Below are 23,350 nucleotides of genomic sequence, written 5' to 3'. Positions count from 1 at the left end.
TTCTTGATTACCAGGCTATATTGAAATATAATGTGACAAAATTTATTTCTATAAATACATTATAATCTGGAGAGCTCATGTGTGAATGTAAATTAATTTAATATCATAAAGGATAAAAATATGACATCAAATGCCAAAATACTTTTAGTTAGATACTGTCATAAATGGTGACGTCGGGCGATAATAGGGAGCAGCAATTTATCAAGCAGTACTGTGTTGAACGAGATATGACACCTGCCCATTCAGGAAAAAGAGTATGTGAACAAATGAACGAAACAAACATACGTCTCGGACACATGTTTATACCTAGATAAAGAGATTCGAGGATGGCTCGACTGGTTATCTGATAGAAGAGGCGTTTGGTAGACCATCAAAAATGAAGACAAGCTGAAAAGTCGGATACTGGACGTCATGCACTGTACGTGAAGACCGCCGTTTACCAAAGTGAGCAGTTACTGGTTTATGATCGGGGCTGGGAAATTGGAAATTAAAAGAATTAATTCTGCGATTCTTTGTTAATGCTAATATTTGATATGGAAAGATTTGGAAGCTAAAAGAAAATAAATACTGTGTCAAATTTATGCGTCAGATGACTTTTATCAGACACACAATTCCAGAACAAATTCACAAACGCCATAAGCTCCGTTTTTACGTCGTCAGTTTTGCGCCGACAGCTATTTTGTAAGATGCTTTTACCTGAGAGAAAAATGTTATTCATAGAGATATTTTATTGAAATTTTCATGCATTATTCGAAAAATATTGATTATGATGTGTGTCAATTTTTATTTTTATAGTTTTAGTGAAACAAAAGATATTGAAAATGTTCGCGTTTTTCTGGGACAACCCTCGTAAATTAAATTGCATTATTTGTAAGACACAATTGCAGTGCAAAAGAGTCATATTTAATTTACCATATTGTCAAAAGAAGCGTGTTGATCCCCATTTTTGTATTGATTTTAACTAAGATATGTGTGTAGATATCAAATATATACTTAATTGACAAAAAGTTCTAAAGACTTCTGATGCCAGGATCTAACCTCCATCAATATCCTATGCAGAGTTGTTGTTCGTTACTCTCTCAGACACCTCTGCAATATTGGCTAATGACAAGATTTTTGACATAAAGTAAAAAAAAAAAAGGATATTCCAAGCAAGGATTATTTCAAATTAAACTAATAGTTCTTGATATTTCAATTAAATATCTACCTGAAAGTAAAAATATTAGCACAGACATCAATTATAATGACTTAAAACAAACGCACTATTCCTTGTGTTGATAAACGTAATCTATGAGGTCCAATATAGAGGTGAATTTATGAACCAATGGCAGAGAGTGAACCTCCATATGAAGACAGGAAGAAAGACTTCTAGATATCTTTAAGAGTTGTCTTCCTTTGTCTGTGAAACGATGAATTGTGAAGGGTCTTATTGGGGCATGGATCCTTTAACTATTCTTATTTGTTTGCTCTCTCTCTCTTTCTCTCTCTCTCTTTCTCTCTCTCTCTCTCTCTCTCTCTCTCTCTCTCTCTCTCTCTCTCTCTCTCTCTCTCTCTCCACAAAACTGTTTCTTTACAAAGTAGCAAAAGATGGCTGGTTTTAAATTCGGTCAATCTTCGTTAATATTATCTATCAAGTTTTGATTAAAAATAACAAGCATTCTTTAAAATGCTTCACTTTTTTTTATCTACATTAAACAGAAATGCATTTAATCTCATTAGCTTGTGGTCCACAAAACTATTTTACTTTCATTTTCTTTATAGAACCCCAAGGAATTTCGATTGCTTGTGAACATCAAAGTTGCTCTATTTGCATTATCAATAAAAACAGTAAGATTGCATTGCCATTGCTTGTGATCATCAAAATTGCTTCATATCCATTATCTACATAAAACAGCCAGAGGTTTCAATTTCACTAGTGTGTCATATTTGTTATCATTCTCCTTAAAAAGAACGGAATGAAACTAAGATACATAAAAATTATATGTGTTATCTTTCGACCCTTTCTTAATCATTCCTGACATACTACCCTTCATTCGATTGCTTTTGGGAGGCATCCAAAGGTGTTTATATATACAGTAAAACTTCCTCTAGTAAAAGCACAACATTGTTTTGTTGTAGTAAGATCATCTCAAAATGGAAAGGATGATGTTTTCCATTCTCTTAGTGATTTTTATTTCAATTTCACAAGCTAGGACAGATTCCTTGTTAACTGGTACTTATGATCCGAACTCTACGTCTTTGATCAATGATAGGCGTGACATCAGGGAAATCGATGTTCTTCGACAGATCATCAACCAGGAAACTCTCATCCGTTTAGCCGTGGTCAAGGATGTAAAGGCAATAGTGGACGACGTAAGTTCCGTAAAGCGAAGCATGGCGTCTTCAGAAACGATGGTCTACACTCTACAGCAGACAGTCGAAAGATTACAAAAACAGATCGATTCTCTAAGTCAGAACAACACCTTACAGCAGAATCTTGAAAGATTACAAAGACAGGTTGATTCTCTAAGTCAGGACAACTCTTTACAGCGGAAGGTAGAACAATTAGAAAGACAGATTAATTCTATGAGGCATGATAACGAGAGAGTTTCCATGAATCAAAATATGATTCAGGAATCTGATCAGATGTTGAAGATTTTCATGGAAAATATAAGCGATATCCATGAAGATTTAAAAAGCAGTATACTACAAATCATCAAGAAAGGTAACTCTCTCTCTCTCTTTCTCTCTCTCTCTCTCTCTCTGAGTATATTTTATATTACACTTATTATTATTTCATGTATTTATTCCTTCTTCTTTCAGATTTAAACATAAATAAAGATTGTAAGGACCTCTATGTTAATGGTAATACAAAATCTGGTGTATATGAAATATATCCGTTTGGTATTGAAAGCAAGATTAACGTGTACTGTGACATGGCGACTGAAGGCGGAGGGTGGACAGTAAGATCTCTCTCTCTCTCTCTCTCTCTCTCTCTCTCTCTCTCTCTCTCTTAGACTGTAATTTCAAGACTTCTTCAAATTTGTGTTTTATCAATTTTTGCTGAATGCAAGGTGGTGCGGATTCAACATGATATGAGTATGTAATTTAGCTAAAACTAAAGGTAGCTATAGAATTTTTGATATGAAATATGATGAAAAAAATTTAAAGATTAGGGGCATATAGATAATGTAAAAATCAAAATATAAACAAAATATAGCATGAATGGCATAATGAACAGTAGAATTTTCATATTAGACTAAGTTAAAAAGAAATCATAAGAAAAATTATATCTGTTATATTACTTCAAGACTATTTATCTGTTTTATTCATTAAAAAAAATCAGCATTCGATTTAGCAGTAATTCTTCCAAACCGCTACCACTGTGAGGTTGTGCAAGTGCACAATTTAAATGCTTATACTAAGAAGTAATTACGGTGGCTGGTATAGGACATGGTATGAGATTTTTTTTTTATTAATTCGTGGCCACGAAATAAAATTCGTGGGAACGAAATAAAATTCCTGGCCACGACATAAAAATCCGTGGCCACGATATAAAATTCTTTATTTCGTGGCCACGAATTTTTATTTCACAATTATATGTACATGGAACTAGTGAGAGTCTGTCCAATGACACACAGACACAGTTAGATTATTGTAACTGGCCCGCACTGATAAACATCATTATAAATACCCATATATTTAATTTGCATATATATTAGAAGCAGCTGAGAATTGGTACATGCATTATGAACATAGTCTAGATGTAAAAAAATAATAATAATAAACTCTCTCTTTTGCTCTGTGCCCAAAATTTAAAACAAAACATTCAAGCCGATTCAATTGACTGTTCTGGAGTTTAAGGCAGTTTAATGATACTTCATCCAAAATGACATCCTAACCAAATGATAAAACAAAATGAAAGTGTTCTCTTCAGCTTGTCATCATGCTACATGACACAGCATGAAAACACGATCTTTTAGATGATATGATACACAGGGACAATTTTGTATTAGTCAAGTTATGTATTTTTCTTAACTATAATAACTCTGGTAAGTTTTGTTTCTGATATTAGTCAAGGCAACCCGAACATTAATGACTTTAAGGGCTTATTTGCTGTTTTCTCACATTTTCTATTGAATCCTGTTACATAGTTGTAATGAAATAAAGACACAAAATCTTAGCATGTTAGGAGTATAACTTCTCATGTGAAACATGTTCTACGTAACAGCATCGAATCTCATTGCTCATTACACAAATAGCCTGTTGGCTCATTCTAATTGAATGATTAATTATAAGTTCGTTCATCTTGAATGACATAAAACAGAAGAAGCTAAAAGTGGCATTATGTAGCACAAATTTATTTCGTGGTCACGAATTCTATTTTGTGGCCACGAATTTTATTTCGTGGTCACGAATTTTATTTCGTGGCCACATTTTTTTTATTTCGTGGCCACGAATTTTTATTTCGTGGTCACGAATTAATTAAGGTCTTCCGTCTCCGAGGAAGACCTTATAGTGATTCTATTGTTTCTTCTTCTTCTTATTATTATTATTAGGGTCTTCCGTCTTCAGCGGAAGACCCTTCTATTATTCTATTGTTTCTTTTTCACTTTTATTAGGGTCTTCCGTCTTCAGCGGAAGACCCTTCTATTATTCTTATGTTTCTTTTTCAAGCTTCTTATTAGGGTCTTCCGTCTCCAACGGAAGACCCTTCTATTATTCTATTGTTTCTTTTTCACTTTTATTATTATTATTATTAGGGTCTTCCGTCTCCAACGGAAGACCCTTCTATTATTCTATTGTTTCTTTTTCACTTTTATTAGGGTCTTCCGTCTTCAGCGGAAGACCCTTCTATTATTCTATTGTTTCTTTTTCACTTTTATTAGGGTCTTCCGTCTTCAGCGGAAGACCCTTCTATTATTAGGGTCTTCCGTCTTCAGCGGAAGACCCTTCTATTATTCTTCGGTTTCTTTTTTACCTTTATTATTATTATTATTATTATTTTTATTCTTTTTTCTTCTTACAAAATTTGTGCAGAAGATTTCTCAGAGATGGCTCGTTCGATTTTATTCAAATTTTCAAGGTAGATGCGTTGACATCTGAAGTTAATTCCGGCAAGTTTGTTAAGGGATATTTACTTCCGGTCGAGAGTTATCGCCCTTTTATTAAAATTCAGAGGACCTCCTTGTCTGCGATGGAACTCAAAAACGGCTTAAGCAAGAGCGCTGAAATTTTCAGTGATGATAGAGGACATGTTGCCATTTTGCACCTGGGTTTGGATATTTTCCGGAAGTACCTAGTATGGAAGCTCGGTAGGGGTCGAAATTTAGGGCACGAATCATGAGTGAATTTTTGAGACATTTTGTGTCATATCTTTTAAAGTATAATTATTTTGTAAAAACATACTGAACAATATTTGTGTAGAATGACAAGATCTTTAATATGATATCAAGAAAAAGGGGCTGACTTGTCATATTAGGGGCCGAGAGGGGCCAAATGTATTAAATCAATAACTCTTTAATGATCAATATTTTGGTATACATTACTGAAGCAAAAATGTTTACCTAAACAATTTACAACCAGATACTATGATATTTTTATCATATGCTACATAATTAAGGGCCAGAAGGGGCCAGAATTCCAAATCTTTGGCACTCTATATCTCAAAAGTGGGAAATATTTTGATAAGCAATATTGAATAAAAGATGTTCAAAATAATGTTCTAAACAATATTTAACCTTTCGATTTTTGCTAAACGTCCCCATTAAGGAGTTGAAGGGCTGACCCCTAAATTTATCTTTTGCATATAGCTCGGAAATGAAAAAGAATTTCTGAATAGTTGTTGAACAAAAAGTGTTCAAAATCATGAGAGCTTTAAAGTGGTATGAAGAAAAAGGGGCTGGCCCCTCAAAATAGGGGCCGAGAGGGGCCAAAAGTCTATAATCAATATCTTTTTAACGGTCAATATTTTGCAATTCATTACTGAAGCAAAAATGTTTATCTTAACAATTTACAACTATATATTATAAAATTTATGTCATACGTTACATAATTTGGGGCCATAAGGGGCCAGAAAGCCAAATCTTTGGCACTCTATATCTCGAAAGTGGGAAATATTTTGATAAGCAATATTGAACAAAAGATGTTCAAAATAATGTTCTAAACAATATTTAACCTTTCAATTTTTGCTAAACTTCCCCATTAAGGAGTTGAAGGGCTGGCCCCTCAATATATCTTTTGCATTAAGCTCGGAAACGAAAAAGAATTTCTAAATAGTTGTTGAACAAAAAGTGTTCAAAATCATGAGAGCTTTAAAGTGATATGAAGAAAAAGGGGCTGGCCCCTCAAAATAGGGGCCGAGAGGGGCCGAAAGTCTTTGATCAATAACTTTTTAACGATCAATATTTTGCAATTCATTACTGAAGCAAAAATGTTTATATCTACAATTTCCAACTATATATTATGATATTCACATCACATGTTACATAATTAGGGGCCATAAGGGGCCAGAATGCTAAATCTTTGACGCTTTATATCTCAAAAGTGGGAAATATTTTGAAAAGCAATATTGAACAAAAGATGTCCAAAATATTGTTCTAAACAAGATGCAACCTTTCAGTTTTTGCTAAACGTCCCCATTAAGGAGTTGAAGGGCCGACCCCTAAATACTTCTTTTGCAAATATCTCAGAAACGAAAAAGAATTTCTGACCATATGTTAAACAAAAAGTGTTCAAAATCATGAGAGCTTTAAAGTGACATAAAGAAAAAGGGGTTGGACCCTCACAATAGGGGCTGAGAGGGGCCGAAAGTCTTTGAACAATAACTCTTTAACGATCAATGATTTGGAATGCATTACTGAAGCAAAAATGTTTATCTCAACTATTTACAACTCTATGTTATGATATTCACATAATATGTTACATAACTAGCGCCCATAAGGGGCCAGAATGCTAAATCTTTGACGCTTTATATCTCAAAAGTGGGAAATATTTTGATAAGCAATATTGAACAAAAAATGTCCAAAATAATGTTCTAAACAATATGCAACCTTTCATTTTTTGATAAACGTCCCCATTAAGGAGTTGAAGTGCCGCGAATATCTCAGAAACGAAAAAGTATTTCTGACTAGTTGTTGAACAAAAAGTGTAAAAGATCATGAGAGCTTTAAGGTGATATCAAGGAAAAGGGTCTGACCCATTAAATAAGGGGCCGAGAGGGGCCGAAAGTATACAATTAATAACTCTTTGATGATCAATATTTTGTAATATATTACTGAGGCGAAATAGTTCTTCTTCACACACTTTATCTAAATAACATGATGTTGATATCATATATTACGCAATAAGGGGTCTTTAGGGGGCCAGATTGCATAATCTTTGGCGCAATATGTCTCTAAAAGGAAGAAAATTTTGATAAACAGTATTGAACAAAAGACGTTCAAAATAATATTCTGAACAATATGCACTCTTTCAATTTTTGTTAGACGTCCCCATTCAAGACTTGAAGGGCCAGCCCTTAATATTTCTTTTGCATATATCCCGAAAACAAAAAAAGAATTTCTGAATAGTTGTTGAACAAAAAGTGTTCAAAATCATGAGAGCTTTAAGATGATATCAAGAAAAAGGGGATGACCTTTCACATTACGGGCCAAGAAGAACCGAAAGTCTTTAATCTATAACCCTTTTATGATCAATATTTTGTTAAACATTATTAAAGCAAAATTGTTCGTCTTAACAATTTATTTATATCATTATATTCGAAAATCTCAGTCAAATTCTTATCTCATCTAATCAAAAATCGGACGGAAGACCCACTCGTTGCTCGCAACGAGATCTCATCTAGTTCTTATGTTTCTTTTTCACTTTTATTATTATTCTTCTTTTTTTTCTCCTTACCGATTTTGTGCAGAAGATTTCTCGGAGATGAATTGATCGATTTACTTCAAATTTCCAGAGTTTATGTCTTATCATCTGAAGTTTGTACCGGCATTTCAAAATTTGAAAAATCACTTCCGGTCGGAAGTTATCGCCCTTTTATTAAAATTCAGAGGACCTCCTTGTCTGTGATGGAACTCAAAAATGGCTTAAGCTAGAGCGCTGAAATTTTCAGTGATGATAGAGGACATGTTGCCATTATGCACCTGGGTTTAGATATTTTCCGGAAGTGCCTAGTATGGAAGCTCGGTAGGGGTCGAAAATTAGGACACGAATCATGAGTGAATTTTTGAGACATTTTGTATCATATCTTTTAAAGTATAATTATTTTGTTAAAACATATTGAACAAAATTTATGCGGATTGACAAGATCTGTAACATGATATCAATAAAAAAGCGCTAACCCATCACATTAGGGGCCGATAGGGGCCAAAAGTCTTTAATCGATAACTCTTAAACAAGCAATATTTTGGCATACATTACTGAAGCAAAAATATTTATCTTAACAAGCTACAACTAAATATTATAATTTTTACGTCATATGGCACATAATTAGGGGCCAGAAGGGGCCAGAATGTTAAATCTTTGACGCTTTATATCTCGAAAAGGGGAAACATTTTGAAAAGCAATATTGAACAAAAGTTGTTTAGAATGATAGTCTCAACAATGTGCATCCTTTTGATTTTTCCTAAACAGCCCCTATAAGGACTTAAAGGGACGGCCCCTAAATATTTCAAGTCTACATATCTCGAAAACGAAACGAAACTTCTGAATAGTTGTTGAACAAAAAGTCTTTAGAAATACAAGACCTTTCATATGAAATGAAGAGAACGGGGCTGACCCCTCAAATTAGGGGCCGATAGGGGCCAAAAGTCTTTCACTTATAACTAATTTACGTTAAATATTTTGATATTAATTATTGAAGCAAAAATGTTCATCTTCACAATTTGCAACCAAACATTTTAAAATTTTCATCAAACATTACGTAGTTAGGGGCCATAAGGGGCCAGAATGCTTAATCTTTGACGATGTATATCTCGAAAAGGGGAAACATTTTGAAAAGCAATATTGAACAAAAGTTGTTTAGAATGATCTTCTAGGCGCTCAGAGGGGCCTAAAGTCTTTTATCTGTAACTCTATAACAGTAATGTTCATTTCACGATCTACAACTATATATATTTTAAAATCTTCATCAAATATTACGTTCTTAGGCTATAAGAGGGGCCAAAAACCTTTTATTCATAACTCTTTAATGATCAAAATTTTGTTAAAGATAACTGAAGCAAATTGTACGCCTATTTATATATTTATGAACGAAAATCTCAGTTAAATTCGCATCTCATCTAATCAAAAATCGGACGGAAGACCCACTCGTTGCTCGCAACGAGATCGCATCTAGTTAAGGTCTTCCGACTTCAGCGGAAGACCTTACTGTTATTCTTAGGTTTCTTTTCCACTATTTTTATTATTGTTTTTTTTTTTTCCTACCGATTTTGTGCACGCGAGTTCTCGGAAACGGCTCGCCCGATTTTCATGAAACTTTCAGGTCTGATAGAGAATTAAAAAATCTAGATATATATTTTTTTATTTTGATGACGTCACTTCCGGTCCGGAGATTTTCGAGATTTGGTGATTTTAGAGGGTTAGTTTGTCCGGGCATTTTCAAGAAAAGCACTTAACACAGGAACGTGAGATTTTCAGTGACGATAGAGAAACATATGTAGATTTGTACTTGGAAGTTCATTTTTACCCCAAATACCAAACATCAACGTCCGCTATTGGCCAAATTTTTATCTTCTTTTTCCTACTTGTTAACTTTGATGCCTCATATCTTGCTTATTTCTCAAGGGATTTTAATAAAAATTTCAGAGTTTATAGACGTTACAAAAGTCTATCAGAATAATATAATATTTTTCCAAAATCCACTTCCGCTTTCGAGTTATTTCCCTTTAAGTGAAAATTTAGGGTCTTTAATTTCCAGACAAATATTCCGAGACTACGAAAGTTGGAACATAAATACTACTGAATATAAGAAACAGAAGCAATGAAGTTGTGAACATTGGTTTTTGTTTTTTGATTTCTGCGTTCAAACTGCCGCTAGATAGGGGTCAAAAATTAGGACGCATGAAAGAGCAAAAATTGACACATGTTTTCCTTTGTATCTTTTAAATAAGAAATATTTTATTAAAACATGTAGAATAAAAGTTGTGTACAATTTAATTACCTTTTATTTGACACCACTAAAAAGGAGCTGGCCCCTTAAATTAGGGATCTTGGGCCCTTGAAAGTTTTTGCTTTATAACTCAAAAACGAGAAAATATTTCGATATGGCTGTCGATAAAAAGTTGTTCCTTTATACCTTCTTTGTCTCATGAAAATATTATTTTGTTCGAGTCTTGAGTCGAGTGTATGGTAGGAAAAAAAAGCTAGACCCGTAAACAAGGACCCGTTTTCATTTGGCTAGTGAAGAAGAACTCTTTATGCGTATAACTGAAATAAACTTGCCATAAATAATATATCTTTCAACGCTGTATCCCAATTTTTTTTTAAATTAGGCTTTAAACGTGCTCTTTGGTTCCTGTTCAGATTATTCGGTGACTACTTTCTCTCTTTATTGTGTTTTAAAATAAAGAACCTTCCAAGAGAGAAAGAGAGAGAAACAGAAAGTACAAGTATCTTTTCTTTGTTCAAATATGAAAGCAAACAGTATAAACGCCAAAAAAATTTTAAGAGTCAAATAATTCACAATCATTAACTGCGTGATCCTTACATTCATCTGAACCCCAGATTCTATTCTGTTTACCGTTACGTAACCCATCCCTCGATCACGCGCGGCCGAGAAGATCTAAAGCGATACACCGCGTGTGATTTTAGCATTGACCCACAGTCGTAAACAAAATAAAAATCGGCGTATTAAGTCTATTTTGTAAACACGACAATTAATGGACAATTATTAATATCGAATATTTGAGATTATGTTGGTTTATCTTTGTTTTTAATTTGATCATGATACATGTAGCCTTAATCCAAAACGTCTAGCCAGGTTTTGTGTTTGTTTACAATTACGCAACCATTAACCATTCCTTCGATCGCTTGTGGTCAAAGCAGTCCATCGTGTGCATGTAAACCACTGCGCAGTCATCAAACATTGTTGTTATAAATCTAATTTACAAACACAACGACTTACGGGAAAATATTATTTTCTTTATGTAAATCGAATCTTTCAAATAAACTATCTTAATATTTCAGATTTGATTTAAGGACAAAACGCTAAGCATTTAATCAGTCTTAAATTTTAAATATTCGTTATCTCCATATTTCGATTGTTTTAACGTTACCAACAATTTATTTCCCATCTGCGGTTACTTTAATATAACCATTAAACACACAAGCTTTGCGCTTTCTCTGCGTTTTGAAACAGTAAATTAATCCGTTTTCAACACAAATGTTTCCAGTCATTTTTTTTTCATCACAGGTTTTTATCATGATTATACCAACTTCAAACTTTTAAAGAGAATCTTCCGAATCATAAGGGTGACCAGTCTTACTTTAAAAATGATTCGTTATTTTGAAAAGTAAACAATGAAATGGATTAAATATTGATAGGTAACTCCGTCACGTGGCCAAGGTCTGAACTTCATAAGCGGCTTCTGTGTTGTACTATGCCTATTTATATTACAGGGTTGATAGTAAAGTTTCACTAAAATACCTCAAGAAAAAAAGCAATGAATTTTGTTTTTATAATTAATTCAAAACCCGTAAATTATCTTTTTTAAGTATAGTATGCTAACATCATAATTTTGTTGTGGGATTAAATATCGGTAGCGGGCTATACATGTAGATAACAATAAACCTATATCGTATGTCCAGAACTGTAAATTTCAGAATGCATATAACATATTTTTTAAAATATCAATTGGACGGAAAAGGTACACACCGGGAAAATTTTAGTATCACTTGAATACCCCGGTATCTAACTGCAAAACTGTACATGTAGCTTTCAGAAAAAAAAAATTATTGACGGACCGGAGTCTCTGGTCATCCATCCCATTTTTTTTTTTTTTAGACCAGTGAACTTCAGTGCAGCAACTGAATATCACAAATTTATCATTCTGAATTAATACACTTTGACAACTAATTATTTCAATTATTAAAATCATAATCGGCAGCCTTTGTATCATAAACTATTAAACTATTTGTATCGTTTACCGTATAGAATTGAGTATTTTCTTTCAAATAATTGACTTGTAACTTACGTACATTACTTTTCTGGGTTAGTTTTAAAACATACGATTGAGAGAGAGAGAGAGAGAGAGAGAGAGAGACTCATTTGCTCATGTACATATATACCAGGTAGTTCCTGTATGAAATATCGTCCAATTTTCTTAATTTTATTTACAATATCAATCATAATCTCTCTATTCTGTAAATCTATTTGTTGATTATTTTCAACTTCAATCACAATATGTAGTACTAAAATGAAGTCCATGCACGGGTGCTTTTGTACACCTGGAAATATTTTTTATTTAATCCTTCGTCCATGCCTTCCTTTTTCACGGAAAAAAGAATAAATTAACCGAACGAGGTTGAAAAAATGCCGGACTATTTTTTTCCCCTCAAATTAACTGGATTGAATATTCTTTTTTCATTTTACTGTACACGTGTCCGGAATAAAACTGCGTGGTTTGGGTTTGTCAAAATGTTTTTAGACCAAGATAAGTCAGTCGCAACTTCTCGGGCCTTTCCAACTAACGGAAAAAAAAACTTCGAAAGTATTACGTAGACCCCCCCCCCTTTCCCAAACTTTGAAATAAATGACTAAAAAAGATCTTCCTTCTATGAAGGAAGATATTTTATCTGTTGAGTATTGAGTTTAATTTTATTGAATGTAAAGAACTCCGTCTATCCTTAATAAATAGGAAGCGACTCCATCTTGTATAAAATTTTAACATCCGTTAATGTTAAAACATTCGGGGTTGTTTTTCCGACCTCTGACGGAAACGCCCGAGATGATGCGATTGCGGAATCAGGATTTTTTAAACATCTTCATTGGACAGTTTCGCTTATTTTGCACTACGGGATTTTTGAAAAAAAAATGTGTTGATCGACATCCGAATAAAATGGTAATTAAATAGAGTGCCAAATATATCATTGGCGAAAAGGATGACTGCACTTAACGCCGGTTTTTGGGTCTTTTTCGGTTGCTTCTGTTGCTTTTATATCTAAACCTTAATTCACTTTTGTATATTTATGAAAGAATCCTGTCAATTTGGAACCAAATTTAAATCTTAAAATGATTTTAGACTGTGAAACAATAAAATGATTCAATGTTTTTTGTCCTTACTGCTTTCCAAATATAGAGAATTTACACTTACCTGCCCTTGATTGAACATTAGATATGCATGAGAGGTGGAGCTAACATTGTAAGAATGGGTCTAAAATTAGACTAGATAAATAACAATGACATGTTTGAAATAAGGAATGTGATCACTCTTTCCCATCTCCATCTCCATTCTATATGGCACAAATACACTACTGTCAAAGGTTTCAAAGCGAAATTAACAATATGATCACGTCCATGTAATTAAAGCAGATTTTTTATCAATGCCAGATGACTTAACGTGTTCGAACACAATGTCCTAGTTAGCACAAAACATGCTACCTTACAAGTCACGTGACGGAATTTAGTATTCACAGAGTTACCTGAGGTAGGAAATCACGTGGTGAATTATAATATTCGACATGTCACAACCCTTGGTTACAACACAGAGAGCGAATGTAAGAAGAAGCAGTTTTTTCTCTTTTTAACCATGAGCGCATGTTTGTCTATTAATCTCCTTTTGACACATTATTATTTATGCAAATATACAACTACTGTTAAACGTAGAACAATAGACAAACATGCGCTGACTATGTATGAAGTCAGTAAAAAAGTGGGCGTCCTCATTATCGAACGGAGATTCAAGAAATTGTGATGACCCCTGCCTTTGAAAACAGATTCGAACTTCGTAAATACACACTTTTATTAAACGTAATTACATAAAGTTGTAGATTGGATGTTGACCATTCTTGCAATGAAAAGAAAAATGCTTGTTTTGAAAGTTTATTTTGTCGCAAATTTCGCATATCCTTAAGTGCAGTCATCCTTTGTTTTATAAAAAGTGTTTCTTACAAATAGAGATTTATATATGTACATGTAGATAACCCTATTTATAAAATTTATTGGTTTTGTCTATAGCAGATGTTAATTTAGTTCTTAGCTGACATTAACTTACGTGTATAAATAAATATAAAAGCCAATTGTATGTATGTATGTATGTATGTTGTTTAACGTCCCTCTCGAGAATTTTTCACTCATATGGAGACGCCACCACTTGCCAGTGGAGAGCTGCAAATTTTATCCTATACTCGGCACTTACGGCCATTGAGCAGTGAGGGATCTTTTTCGTGCCAGCACCTACTGCGACACGGGACCTCGGTTTATACGGTCTCATCCAAAGGACCGGTCTCCATGTCCCACAGTGGGATTCGAACCCGCGACTTAAGGATCAACTCCTTACTCCGCGACTCTAGAGCGAACGCTCAAACCACTGCGCCACGTGGGCGACCCATGAAATTGTAACCAAATATTCCGAAGCAATCATTCATATTTATAGGACCGATAGTTGATTAAATTTCCTCTCATCAGTAAACGTATATCCCCCCCCCGGAAATAGAGAAAATGCTTCCCTTCAGAGGCGAAGTTTTCAATCATTTTTTTTGGGGGGGGGGGTGCGTCAAAACGTCGATCGTAAAAAAATTGACTATATAAAAATAATTTCAAATTTTAATCAGTACCCCATCTCTCAGGGCCCGTCTGTCCCTCCAAGTTTGCCCAGGCTATGACTTTTTGGATTAACTGGAAGCTCATACTTGGCACAAAGATTGGCAATGATCCTAGGGTGTGTCATGGTCTTGATCCAAGGTCATTCCAGCAAATTCAAGGTAAGTGGAGAAAGAATAAATGTTTTGTCCGAGCCATTTATTTGTAATTGAGAATCACTGGAAGCTCATTCTTGATACAGAGATTGCTTGTGACAAAAAGGTTTGCTTCGACTTTGACAAAGAAAATTGTATTATTACGATCTAGGCTGTAATTTTTTTATGTTCGCACTTGGTACAAAGATTGCTTATGGTCCGCCGGTTTTAGATGACTTAAAATAAGGTTATTTCAGCAAATTCAGGGTCACTGGCAGAAAAAGTTGTAAAACGCCTGTCTTGGATATGAATTTCTAAGGGGGAATCACTAGAACCTCTTTCTTAAAACAGAGGTTGTTTGAGATTGAGGGTTTGTCTTGACACCGACCCAAGGTTATTCCGTCAAGTTCAAGGATACTGACAGAAAAAAATTATTTTCTATTTCATGCTATGATTTAGTAATAGAAAATCACTGGAAGCTCTTACTTGAAACAGAGATTGCTTATGAACGGAGGCTGTGTCATGACCTTGATCAAAGGTCTTTCTGGCAAGTTCAAGGTCACTTGCAGAGAAATAAAAAAACATGTCCAGGCATAATTTTATTATTGTTTTTTCCCTACCGATTTTGTGCACGCGAGTTCTCGGAAACGGGTTGTTTGATTTTCAGGAAACTTTCAGGTCTGGTAGAAAATAAAAAAAAATCTTAGATATTTTTTTTTATTTTAATGACCTCACTTCCGGTTCGGAGATTTCTGCGATTAGGTGATTTTTAGAGGGTCACTTTGTCCGTTCGTTTTTCTAAAAAAAACACTTAAAATAGGAACTTGATATTTTCAACAATGATAGAGCAATGTTCATAAATATGTACTAGTTAGTTCATTTTTTCCAGACGTGCCGCACTTTGACGCTTGGTATGCTCCAAAAATAGTCTTATTGAGAATATAAAAGTTTTTAGCATTTTTTCAAGAATATCTCTTTACTTGTAAATATTTTGTTAAAAGATATAGAACAAAAGTTGTGCAGAAAGGCAAGATCTCTCATTTGATATCAAAGGGATCTACAGGGGCTGAAAGTGTTTTCTCAATATCTCCAAAACTATTGAGAATTTGTGATACATCAAAGAAGCAAATTAAGGTATGTCACTCGTGAAATTTGTTATATCAAGGATTTTTTGAGAAGTATTTTTTGGATAAGTACTCATATAGTATGACTCAAAATCGCAGAGAAAATAGGGGGTCAATGTGCATCTAACTGAGCTACGGTACAATTAAGTTGACCTTTTGCACTTAAATTGTAACTCTTTGGTTAATCACTTTAACCGTTATCATATTTTATCAGATGTAACCATGACAATAAACATAATCTTATTTTACGTAAAATAGTTTGAATAATATTTATCATTGAACAAATCATGCAAATTAATGCGCGTAAATTGTTGTGTGACCTTTTTGCACTAAAGAAGTCTCATATTTGGGGTATTAAAAATCTAAATAGTCAATAGAATATTTTCTTGTATCAAACTTTTTACGACTTAAGTGCTAATTGGTCAAAAGTATCGAGAAGTTTAAAATAATGAAAGAAAAAGTTGGAGCCAGTGATGTAAATTTTGAAATATTGGTCAAAATATGCGATTTTCTGGCAAAAAACTGTGTAAATTTTATCTCGATTTCCTTAATATATCTTCATTTCTTGGCAAAGTTTGTTGAGCGAAGGTGTAAATTTTGTTATAAAAATATAAATTGAGACCTATATTTAATATTCCAGGCATATCATAACGGAAAATATTCTCTGAGTAAAAGTATGTGAGGCTAAAGTTCCAAGATATTAAATTTAATAAATGTGTAGATTTGCAGAATTTTCTGCTGAATATCCTTCCACCACAAGAAATAGTCCCTTATAAATCTTGCTTCTTTATGAATTTTTGAGCAGTTTTTTAATTGAATGTTGAACATTTTACATTGTTTAATTTAAATACGTTATAAAGATTGAATTGTAATAAATATTTTTTAAGTAAGAGGTTCTGACCGAAATTTTCTAAAAGGCTGACGAGTGACATACCTTAAAATGACAAGTAGAAGTGAATAAGATTGCCGAAAGTCGTCAAATAACGTCACTTCCGGCCAAAACGGAAGTAGTCAAAAAATGCATATTTTTACCGTTTTCGACATGTTATTAGTTAATTTATGTAATCAGAAGCGTCCAACCAAAATTATCATCCCTCAACATCACTTCCGGTCAAAGCGGAAGTAGCCAGAAATAGCTTATTTTGCAGGTTTTGATGCAAAATTGTAATTTTAAAGTCACTGGAGATGTCTAAACTCATTCCTTTCTCTTGTTGACGTCACTTCCGGTCAAAACAGGACGGAAGACCTACTCGTTGCTTTGCAACGAGCTTTGCTCTAGTTATTATTCTTTTTTTCTTTACAATTTTTGTGCAGACGATTTCTCGGAGATGGCTCGATCGATTTACTTGAAATTTTCAGGGAAGATGTATCTATGTCTGAACCTTATACGGTTTTTTCAATTTTTTGAAAATCACTTCCGGTCGAGAGTTATCTCCCTTTTATCAAAATTCAGAGGACCTCCTTGTCTGCGATGGAACTCAAAAACGGCTTAAGCTAGAGCGCTGAAATTTTCAGTGATGATAGAGGACATGTTGCCATTTTGCACCTGGGTTTGGATATTTTCCGGAAGTGCTTAGTATGGAAGCTCGGTAGGGGTCAAAATTTAGGACACGAATCATGAGTGAATTTTTGAGACATTTTGTATCATATCTTTTAAAGTATAAGTATTTTGTTAAAACATACTGAACAATATTTGTGCAGAATGACAAGATCTTTAATATGATATCAAGAAAAAAGGGCTGACTTGTCATGTTAGGGGCCGAGAGGGGCCAAACGTATTAAATCAATAACTCTTTAACAATCAATATTTTGGTATACATTACTGAAGCAAAAATGTTTATCTTAACAATTTACAACCATATATTATGATATATACATCATATGTTACATAATTAGGGGCCATAAAGGGCCAGAATGCCAAATCTTTGGCACTCTATATTTCGAAAGTGGGAAATATTTTGATAAGCAATATTGAATAAAAGATGTTCAAAATAATGTTCTAAACAATATTTAACCTTTCAATTTTTGCTAAACTTCCCCATTAAGGAGTTGAAGGGCTGGCCCCTAAATATATCTTTTGCATATAGCTCGAAAACGAAAAAGAATTTCTGAATAGTTGTTGAACAAAAAGTGTTCAAAATCATGAGAGCTTTAAAGTAATATGAAGAAAAAGGGGCTGGCTCCTCAAAATAGGGGCCTAGAGGGGCCAAAAGTCTTTGATCAATAACTCTTTAACGATCAATATTTTGTAATACATTACTGAAGCAAAAATGTTCGTCTCAACAATTTACAACTATATATTATGATATTCACATCATATGTTACATAATCAGGGGCCATAAGGGGCCAGAATGCTAAATCTTTGACGCCTTATATCTCAAAAGGGGGAAATATTTTGATAAGCAATATTGAACAAAAGATGTTCAAAATAATGTTTCAAACAATATGCAACCTTTCAATTTTTGCTAAACTTCCCCATTAAGGAGTTGAAGGCCTGGCCCCTAAATATTTCTTTTGCATATAGCTCGGAAACGAAAAAGAATTTCTGAATAGTTGTTGAACAAAAAGTGTTCAAAATCATAAGAGTGTTAAAGTGATATGAAGAAAAAGGGGCTGGCCCCTCAAAAAAGGGGCCGAGAGGGGCCGAAAGTCTTTGATCAATAACTCTTTAACGATCAATATTTTGTAATGCATTACTGAAGCAAAAATGTTTATCTCAAAAATTTACAACTATGTATTATGATATTCACATCATATGTTACATAATTAGGGGCCATAAGGGGCCAGAATGCCAAATCTTTGACGCCTTAGATCTCAAAAGTGGGAAATATTTTGATAAGCAATATTGAACAAAAATGTTCAAAATAATGTTGTTAACAATATGTAACCTTTCATATTATGCTAAACGTCCCCATTAAGGAGTTGAAGGGCCGGCCCCTAAATACTTCCTTTGCAAATATCTCAGAAACGAAGAAAAATTTCTGAGTAGTTGTTGAACAAAAAGTGTTCAAAATCATGAGAGCGTTAAAGTGATAAGAAGAAAAAGGGACTGACCCCTCAAAATAGGGGCTGAGAGGGGCCGAAAGTCTTTGAACAATAACTCTTTATCGATCAATATTTTGTATTGCATTACTGAAGCAAAAATGTTTATCTCAAAAATTCACAACTTTATATTATGATATTCACATCATATTTATATAATTAGGGGCCATAAGGGGCCAGAATGCTAAATCTTTGACGCTTTATATCTCAAAAGTGGGAAATATTTTGATAAGCAATATTGAACAAAAGTTATTCAAAATAATGTTCTAAACAATATGCAACCTTTTGATTTTGCTAAACGTCCCCATTAAGGAGTTGAAGGGCCGGTCCCTAAATATATCATTCGGATATATCTCGGAAACGAAAAAGAATTTTTGAATAATTCTTGAACAAAAAGTGTTCAAAATCATGAGATCTTTAAGGTGATATCAAGGAAAAGGGTCTGACCCATTAAATAAGGGGCTGAGAGGGGCCGAAAGTATACACTCAATAACTCTTTAATGATCAATATTTTGTAATATATTACTGAAGCGAAATAGTTCATCTTCACACACTTTATCTAAATAACATGATGTTGATATCATATATTACACAGTTAGGGGTCTTTAGGGGGCCAGATTGCATAATCTTTGGCGCAATATATCTCGAAAAGGAAGAATATTTTGATAAACAGTATTGAACAAAAGACGAGCAAAATAATATTCTGAACAATATGCACTCTTTTAATTTTTGCTAGACGTCCCCATTTAGGACTTGAAGGACCGGCCTTTAATATTTCTTTTGCATATATCCCGAAAACAAAAAAGAATTTCTGACTAGTTGTTGAACAAAAAGTGTTCAAAATCATGAGAGTTTTAAAATGATATCAAGAAAAAGGGGCTGACCTCTCACATTAGGGGCCAAGAAGGGGCGAAAGTCTTTAAGCTATATTCCTTTAATGATCAATATCTTGTAAAACATTATTAAAGCAAAATTGTTCGTCTTAACAATTTATTTATATCATTATATTTGAACGAAAATCTCAGTCAAATTCTTGTCTCATCTTATCAAAAATCGGACGGAAGACCCACTCGTTGCTCGCAACGAGATCTCATCTAGTTATTATTCTTTTTTTCTTTACAATTTTTGTGCAGAAGATTTCTCGGAGATGGCTCGATCGATTTACTTGAAAATTTCAGGGAAGATGTATCTTTATCTGAACCTTATACGTATTTCTCAATTTTTTGAAATGTACTTCCGGTCGGAAGTTATCGCCCTTTTATCAAAATTTAGAGGACCTCCCTGTCTGCGATAGAACTCGAAAACGGCTTGAGCTAGAGCGCTGAAATTTTTAGTGATGATAGAGGACATGTTGCAGTTTTGCACCTGGGTTTAGATATTTTCCGGAAGTGCCTAGTATGGAAGCTCGGTAGGGGTCGAAATTTAGGACACGAATCATGAGTGAATTTTTGAGACATTTTGTGTCATACCTTTTAAAGTATAATTATTTTCTTAAAAGATATTGAACAAAATTTGTGCAGAATGACAAGATCTGTAATATGATATCAAGAAAAAAGCGCTGACTTATCACATTAGGGGCCAATAGGGGCCAAAAGTCTTTAATCGATAACTCTTAAACAAGCATTATTTTGATATACATTACTGAAGCAAAAATATTTATCTTAACAAACTACAACTATATATTATGATTTTAACGCCGTATGTCACATAATTAGGGGCCACAAGGGGCCAGAATGCTTAATCTTTGACACTTTATATCTCGAAAAGGGGAAACATTTTGAAAAGCAATATTGAACAAAAGTTGTTTAGAATGATGGTCTCAACAATGTGAATCCTTTGAATTTTTCCTAAACAGTCCCTATAAGGACTTAAAGGGACGGCCCCTAAATATTTCAAGTCTACATATCTCGAAAACGAAACGAAACTTCTGAATACTTGTTGAACAAAAAGTCTTCAGAATTACAAGACCTTTCATGTGATATCAAGAAAAAGGGGCTGACCCCTCAAATTAGGGGCTCAGAGGGGCCAAAAGTCTTTCATCTATAACTCCTTAACGTTAAATATTTTGATATTAATTGTTGAAGCAAAAATGTTTATCTTCACAATCTGCAACTATATATCTGAAAATTTTTCTCAAATATTACGTAATTAGGGGCCACAAGGGGCCAGAATGCTTAATCTTTCACGCTTTATATCTCGATAGAAGGGAATATTTTGAAAAGCAATATTGAACAAAAGTTGTTTAGAATGATGTTCTCAACAATGTGAATCCTTTGAATTTTTCCTAAACAACCCCTATAAGGACTTAAAGGGACGGCCCCTAAATAGTTCAAGTCTACATATCTCGAAAACGAAACGAAACTTCTGAATAGTTCTTGTACAAAAAGTGTTCAGAATTACAAGACCTTTCATGTGATATCAAGAAAAAGGGGCTGACCCCTCGAATTAGGGGCTCAGAGGGGCCAAAAGTCTTTTATCTCTAACCCTTTTACAGTAATGTTCATCTTCACGATCTGCTACTATAAATATTTTAAAATCTTCATCAAACATTGTGTTTTTAGGTGTCATAATGATCAAAATTTTGTTAAACATAACTGAAGCAAATTGTACGTTTTCACTATTCATATATTTATGAACGAAAATCTCAGTCAAATTCGTATCTCATCTTATCAAAAATCGGACGGAAGACCCACTCGTTGCTCGCAACGAGATCGCATCTAGTTATTATTCTTTTTTCTTTACAATTTTTGTGCAGAAGATTTCTCGAAGTTGGCTCGATCGATTTACTTGAAAATTTCAGGGAAGATGTATCTTTGTCTGAACCTTATACGTTTTTCTCATTTTTTTGAAATTCACTTCCGGTCGGAAGTTGTCGCCCTTTAATCAAAATTCAGAGGACCTCCTTGTCTGCAATGGAACTCAAAAACGATTAAAGCTAGAGTGCTGAAATTTTCAGCGATGATAGAGGACATGTTTCCATTGATCACCTGGGTTTTCAAATTTTCCGGAAGTGTTTAGTATGGAAGCTCGGTAGGGGTCGAAATTTAGGACACGAATCATGAGTGAATTTTAGAGACATTTCCTATGATAACTTTTTAACTATAAGTATTTTGTTAAAACATATTGAACAGAAATTGTGTAGAATTACAAGATCTTTTATATGATATCAAAGAAAAAGGGCTGACTCATCACATTAGGGGCCGAGTAGGGCCGAAAGTCTTTAATCAATAACTCTTTAACGATCAATATTTTGTAATGCATTACTGATGCAAAAATGTTTATCCCAACCATTTACAACTATATATTATGATATTCACATCATATGTTACATAATCAGGGGCCATAAGGGGCCAGAATGCTAAATCTTTGACGCTTTATATCTCAAAAGTGGGAAATATTTTGATAAGCAATATTGAACAAAAGATGTTCAAAATAATGTTCTAAACAATATACAACCTTTCATTTTTTGTTAAACGTCCCCATTAAGGAGTTGAAGGGCCGGCCCCTTAATACTTCCTTTGCAAATATCTCAGAAACGAAAAAGAATTTCTGACTAGTTGTTGAACAAAAAGTGTTCAAAATCATGAGAGCTTTAAAGCGATATGAAGAAAAAGGGGCTGGCCCCTCAAAATAGGGGCTGAGAGGGGCCGAAACTCTTTGATCAATAACTCTTTAACGATCAATATTTTGTAATGCATTACTGAAGCAAAAATGTTCATCTCAACAAATTACAACTATATATTATGATATTCACATCATATGTTACATAATCAGGGGCCATAAGGGGCCAGAATGCTAAATCTTTGACGCCTTATATCTCAAAAGTGTGAAATATTTTGATAAGCAATACTGAACAAAAGATGTTCAAAATAATGTTCTAAACAATATGCAACCTTTTGATTTTTGCTAAACGTCCCATTAGGGAGTTGAAGGGCCGGCGCCTAAATATATCCTTTGGATATATCTCGGAAACGAAAAAGAATTTTTGAATAATTCTTGAACAAAAAGTGTTCAAAATCATGAGATCTTTAAGGTGATATCAAGGAAAAGGGTCTTACCCATTAAATAAGGGGCTGAGAGGGGCCGAAAGTATACAATCAATAACTCTTTAATGATCAATATTTTGTAATATATTACTGAAGCGAAATAGTTCATCTTCACACACTTTATCTAAATAACATGATGTTGATATCATATATTACACAGTTAGGGGTCTTTAGGGGGCCAGATTGCATAATCTTTGGCGCAATATATCTCGAAAAGGAAGAATTATTTGATAAACAGTATTGAACAAAAGACGAGCAAAATAA

The 23,350-nt window shown here is 33.8% G+C and overlaps 1 protein-coding gene across 1 annotated transcript in view; it reads left to right on the top strand.

Moving 5' to 3' along the window:
• Window positions 1-2,110: 2,110 nt before the first annotated feature.
• LOC133199115 (fibrinogen-like protein 1) overlaps window positions 2,111-23,350 on the top strand; it is a 166,214-nt gene continuing 144,974 nt past the window's right edge. The window contains exon 1 of the mRNA XM_061334990.1: window positions 2,111-2,535. Coding sequence (XP_061190974.1) covers window positions 2,134-2,535 — 402 coding nt within the window. The 5' untranslated portion in view covers window positions 2,111-2,133. The remainder of the gene's footprint in view (window positions 2,536-23,350) is intronic.

Source organism: Saccostrea echinata, unplaced genomic scaffold, assembly GCF_033153115.1.
Source record: "Saccostrea echinata isolate AGI-Se365-2 ecotype Australia unplaced genomic scaffold, CSIRO_AGI_Sech_v1 ptg000033l, whole genome shotgun sequence".
Taxonomy (NCBI): Eukaryota; Metazoa; Mollusca; class Bivalvia; order Ostreida; family Ostreidae; genus Saccostrea; species Saccostrea echinata.
This window is presented reverse-complemented; position numbering and strand designations above follow the sequence as displayed.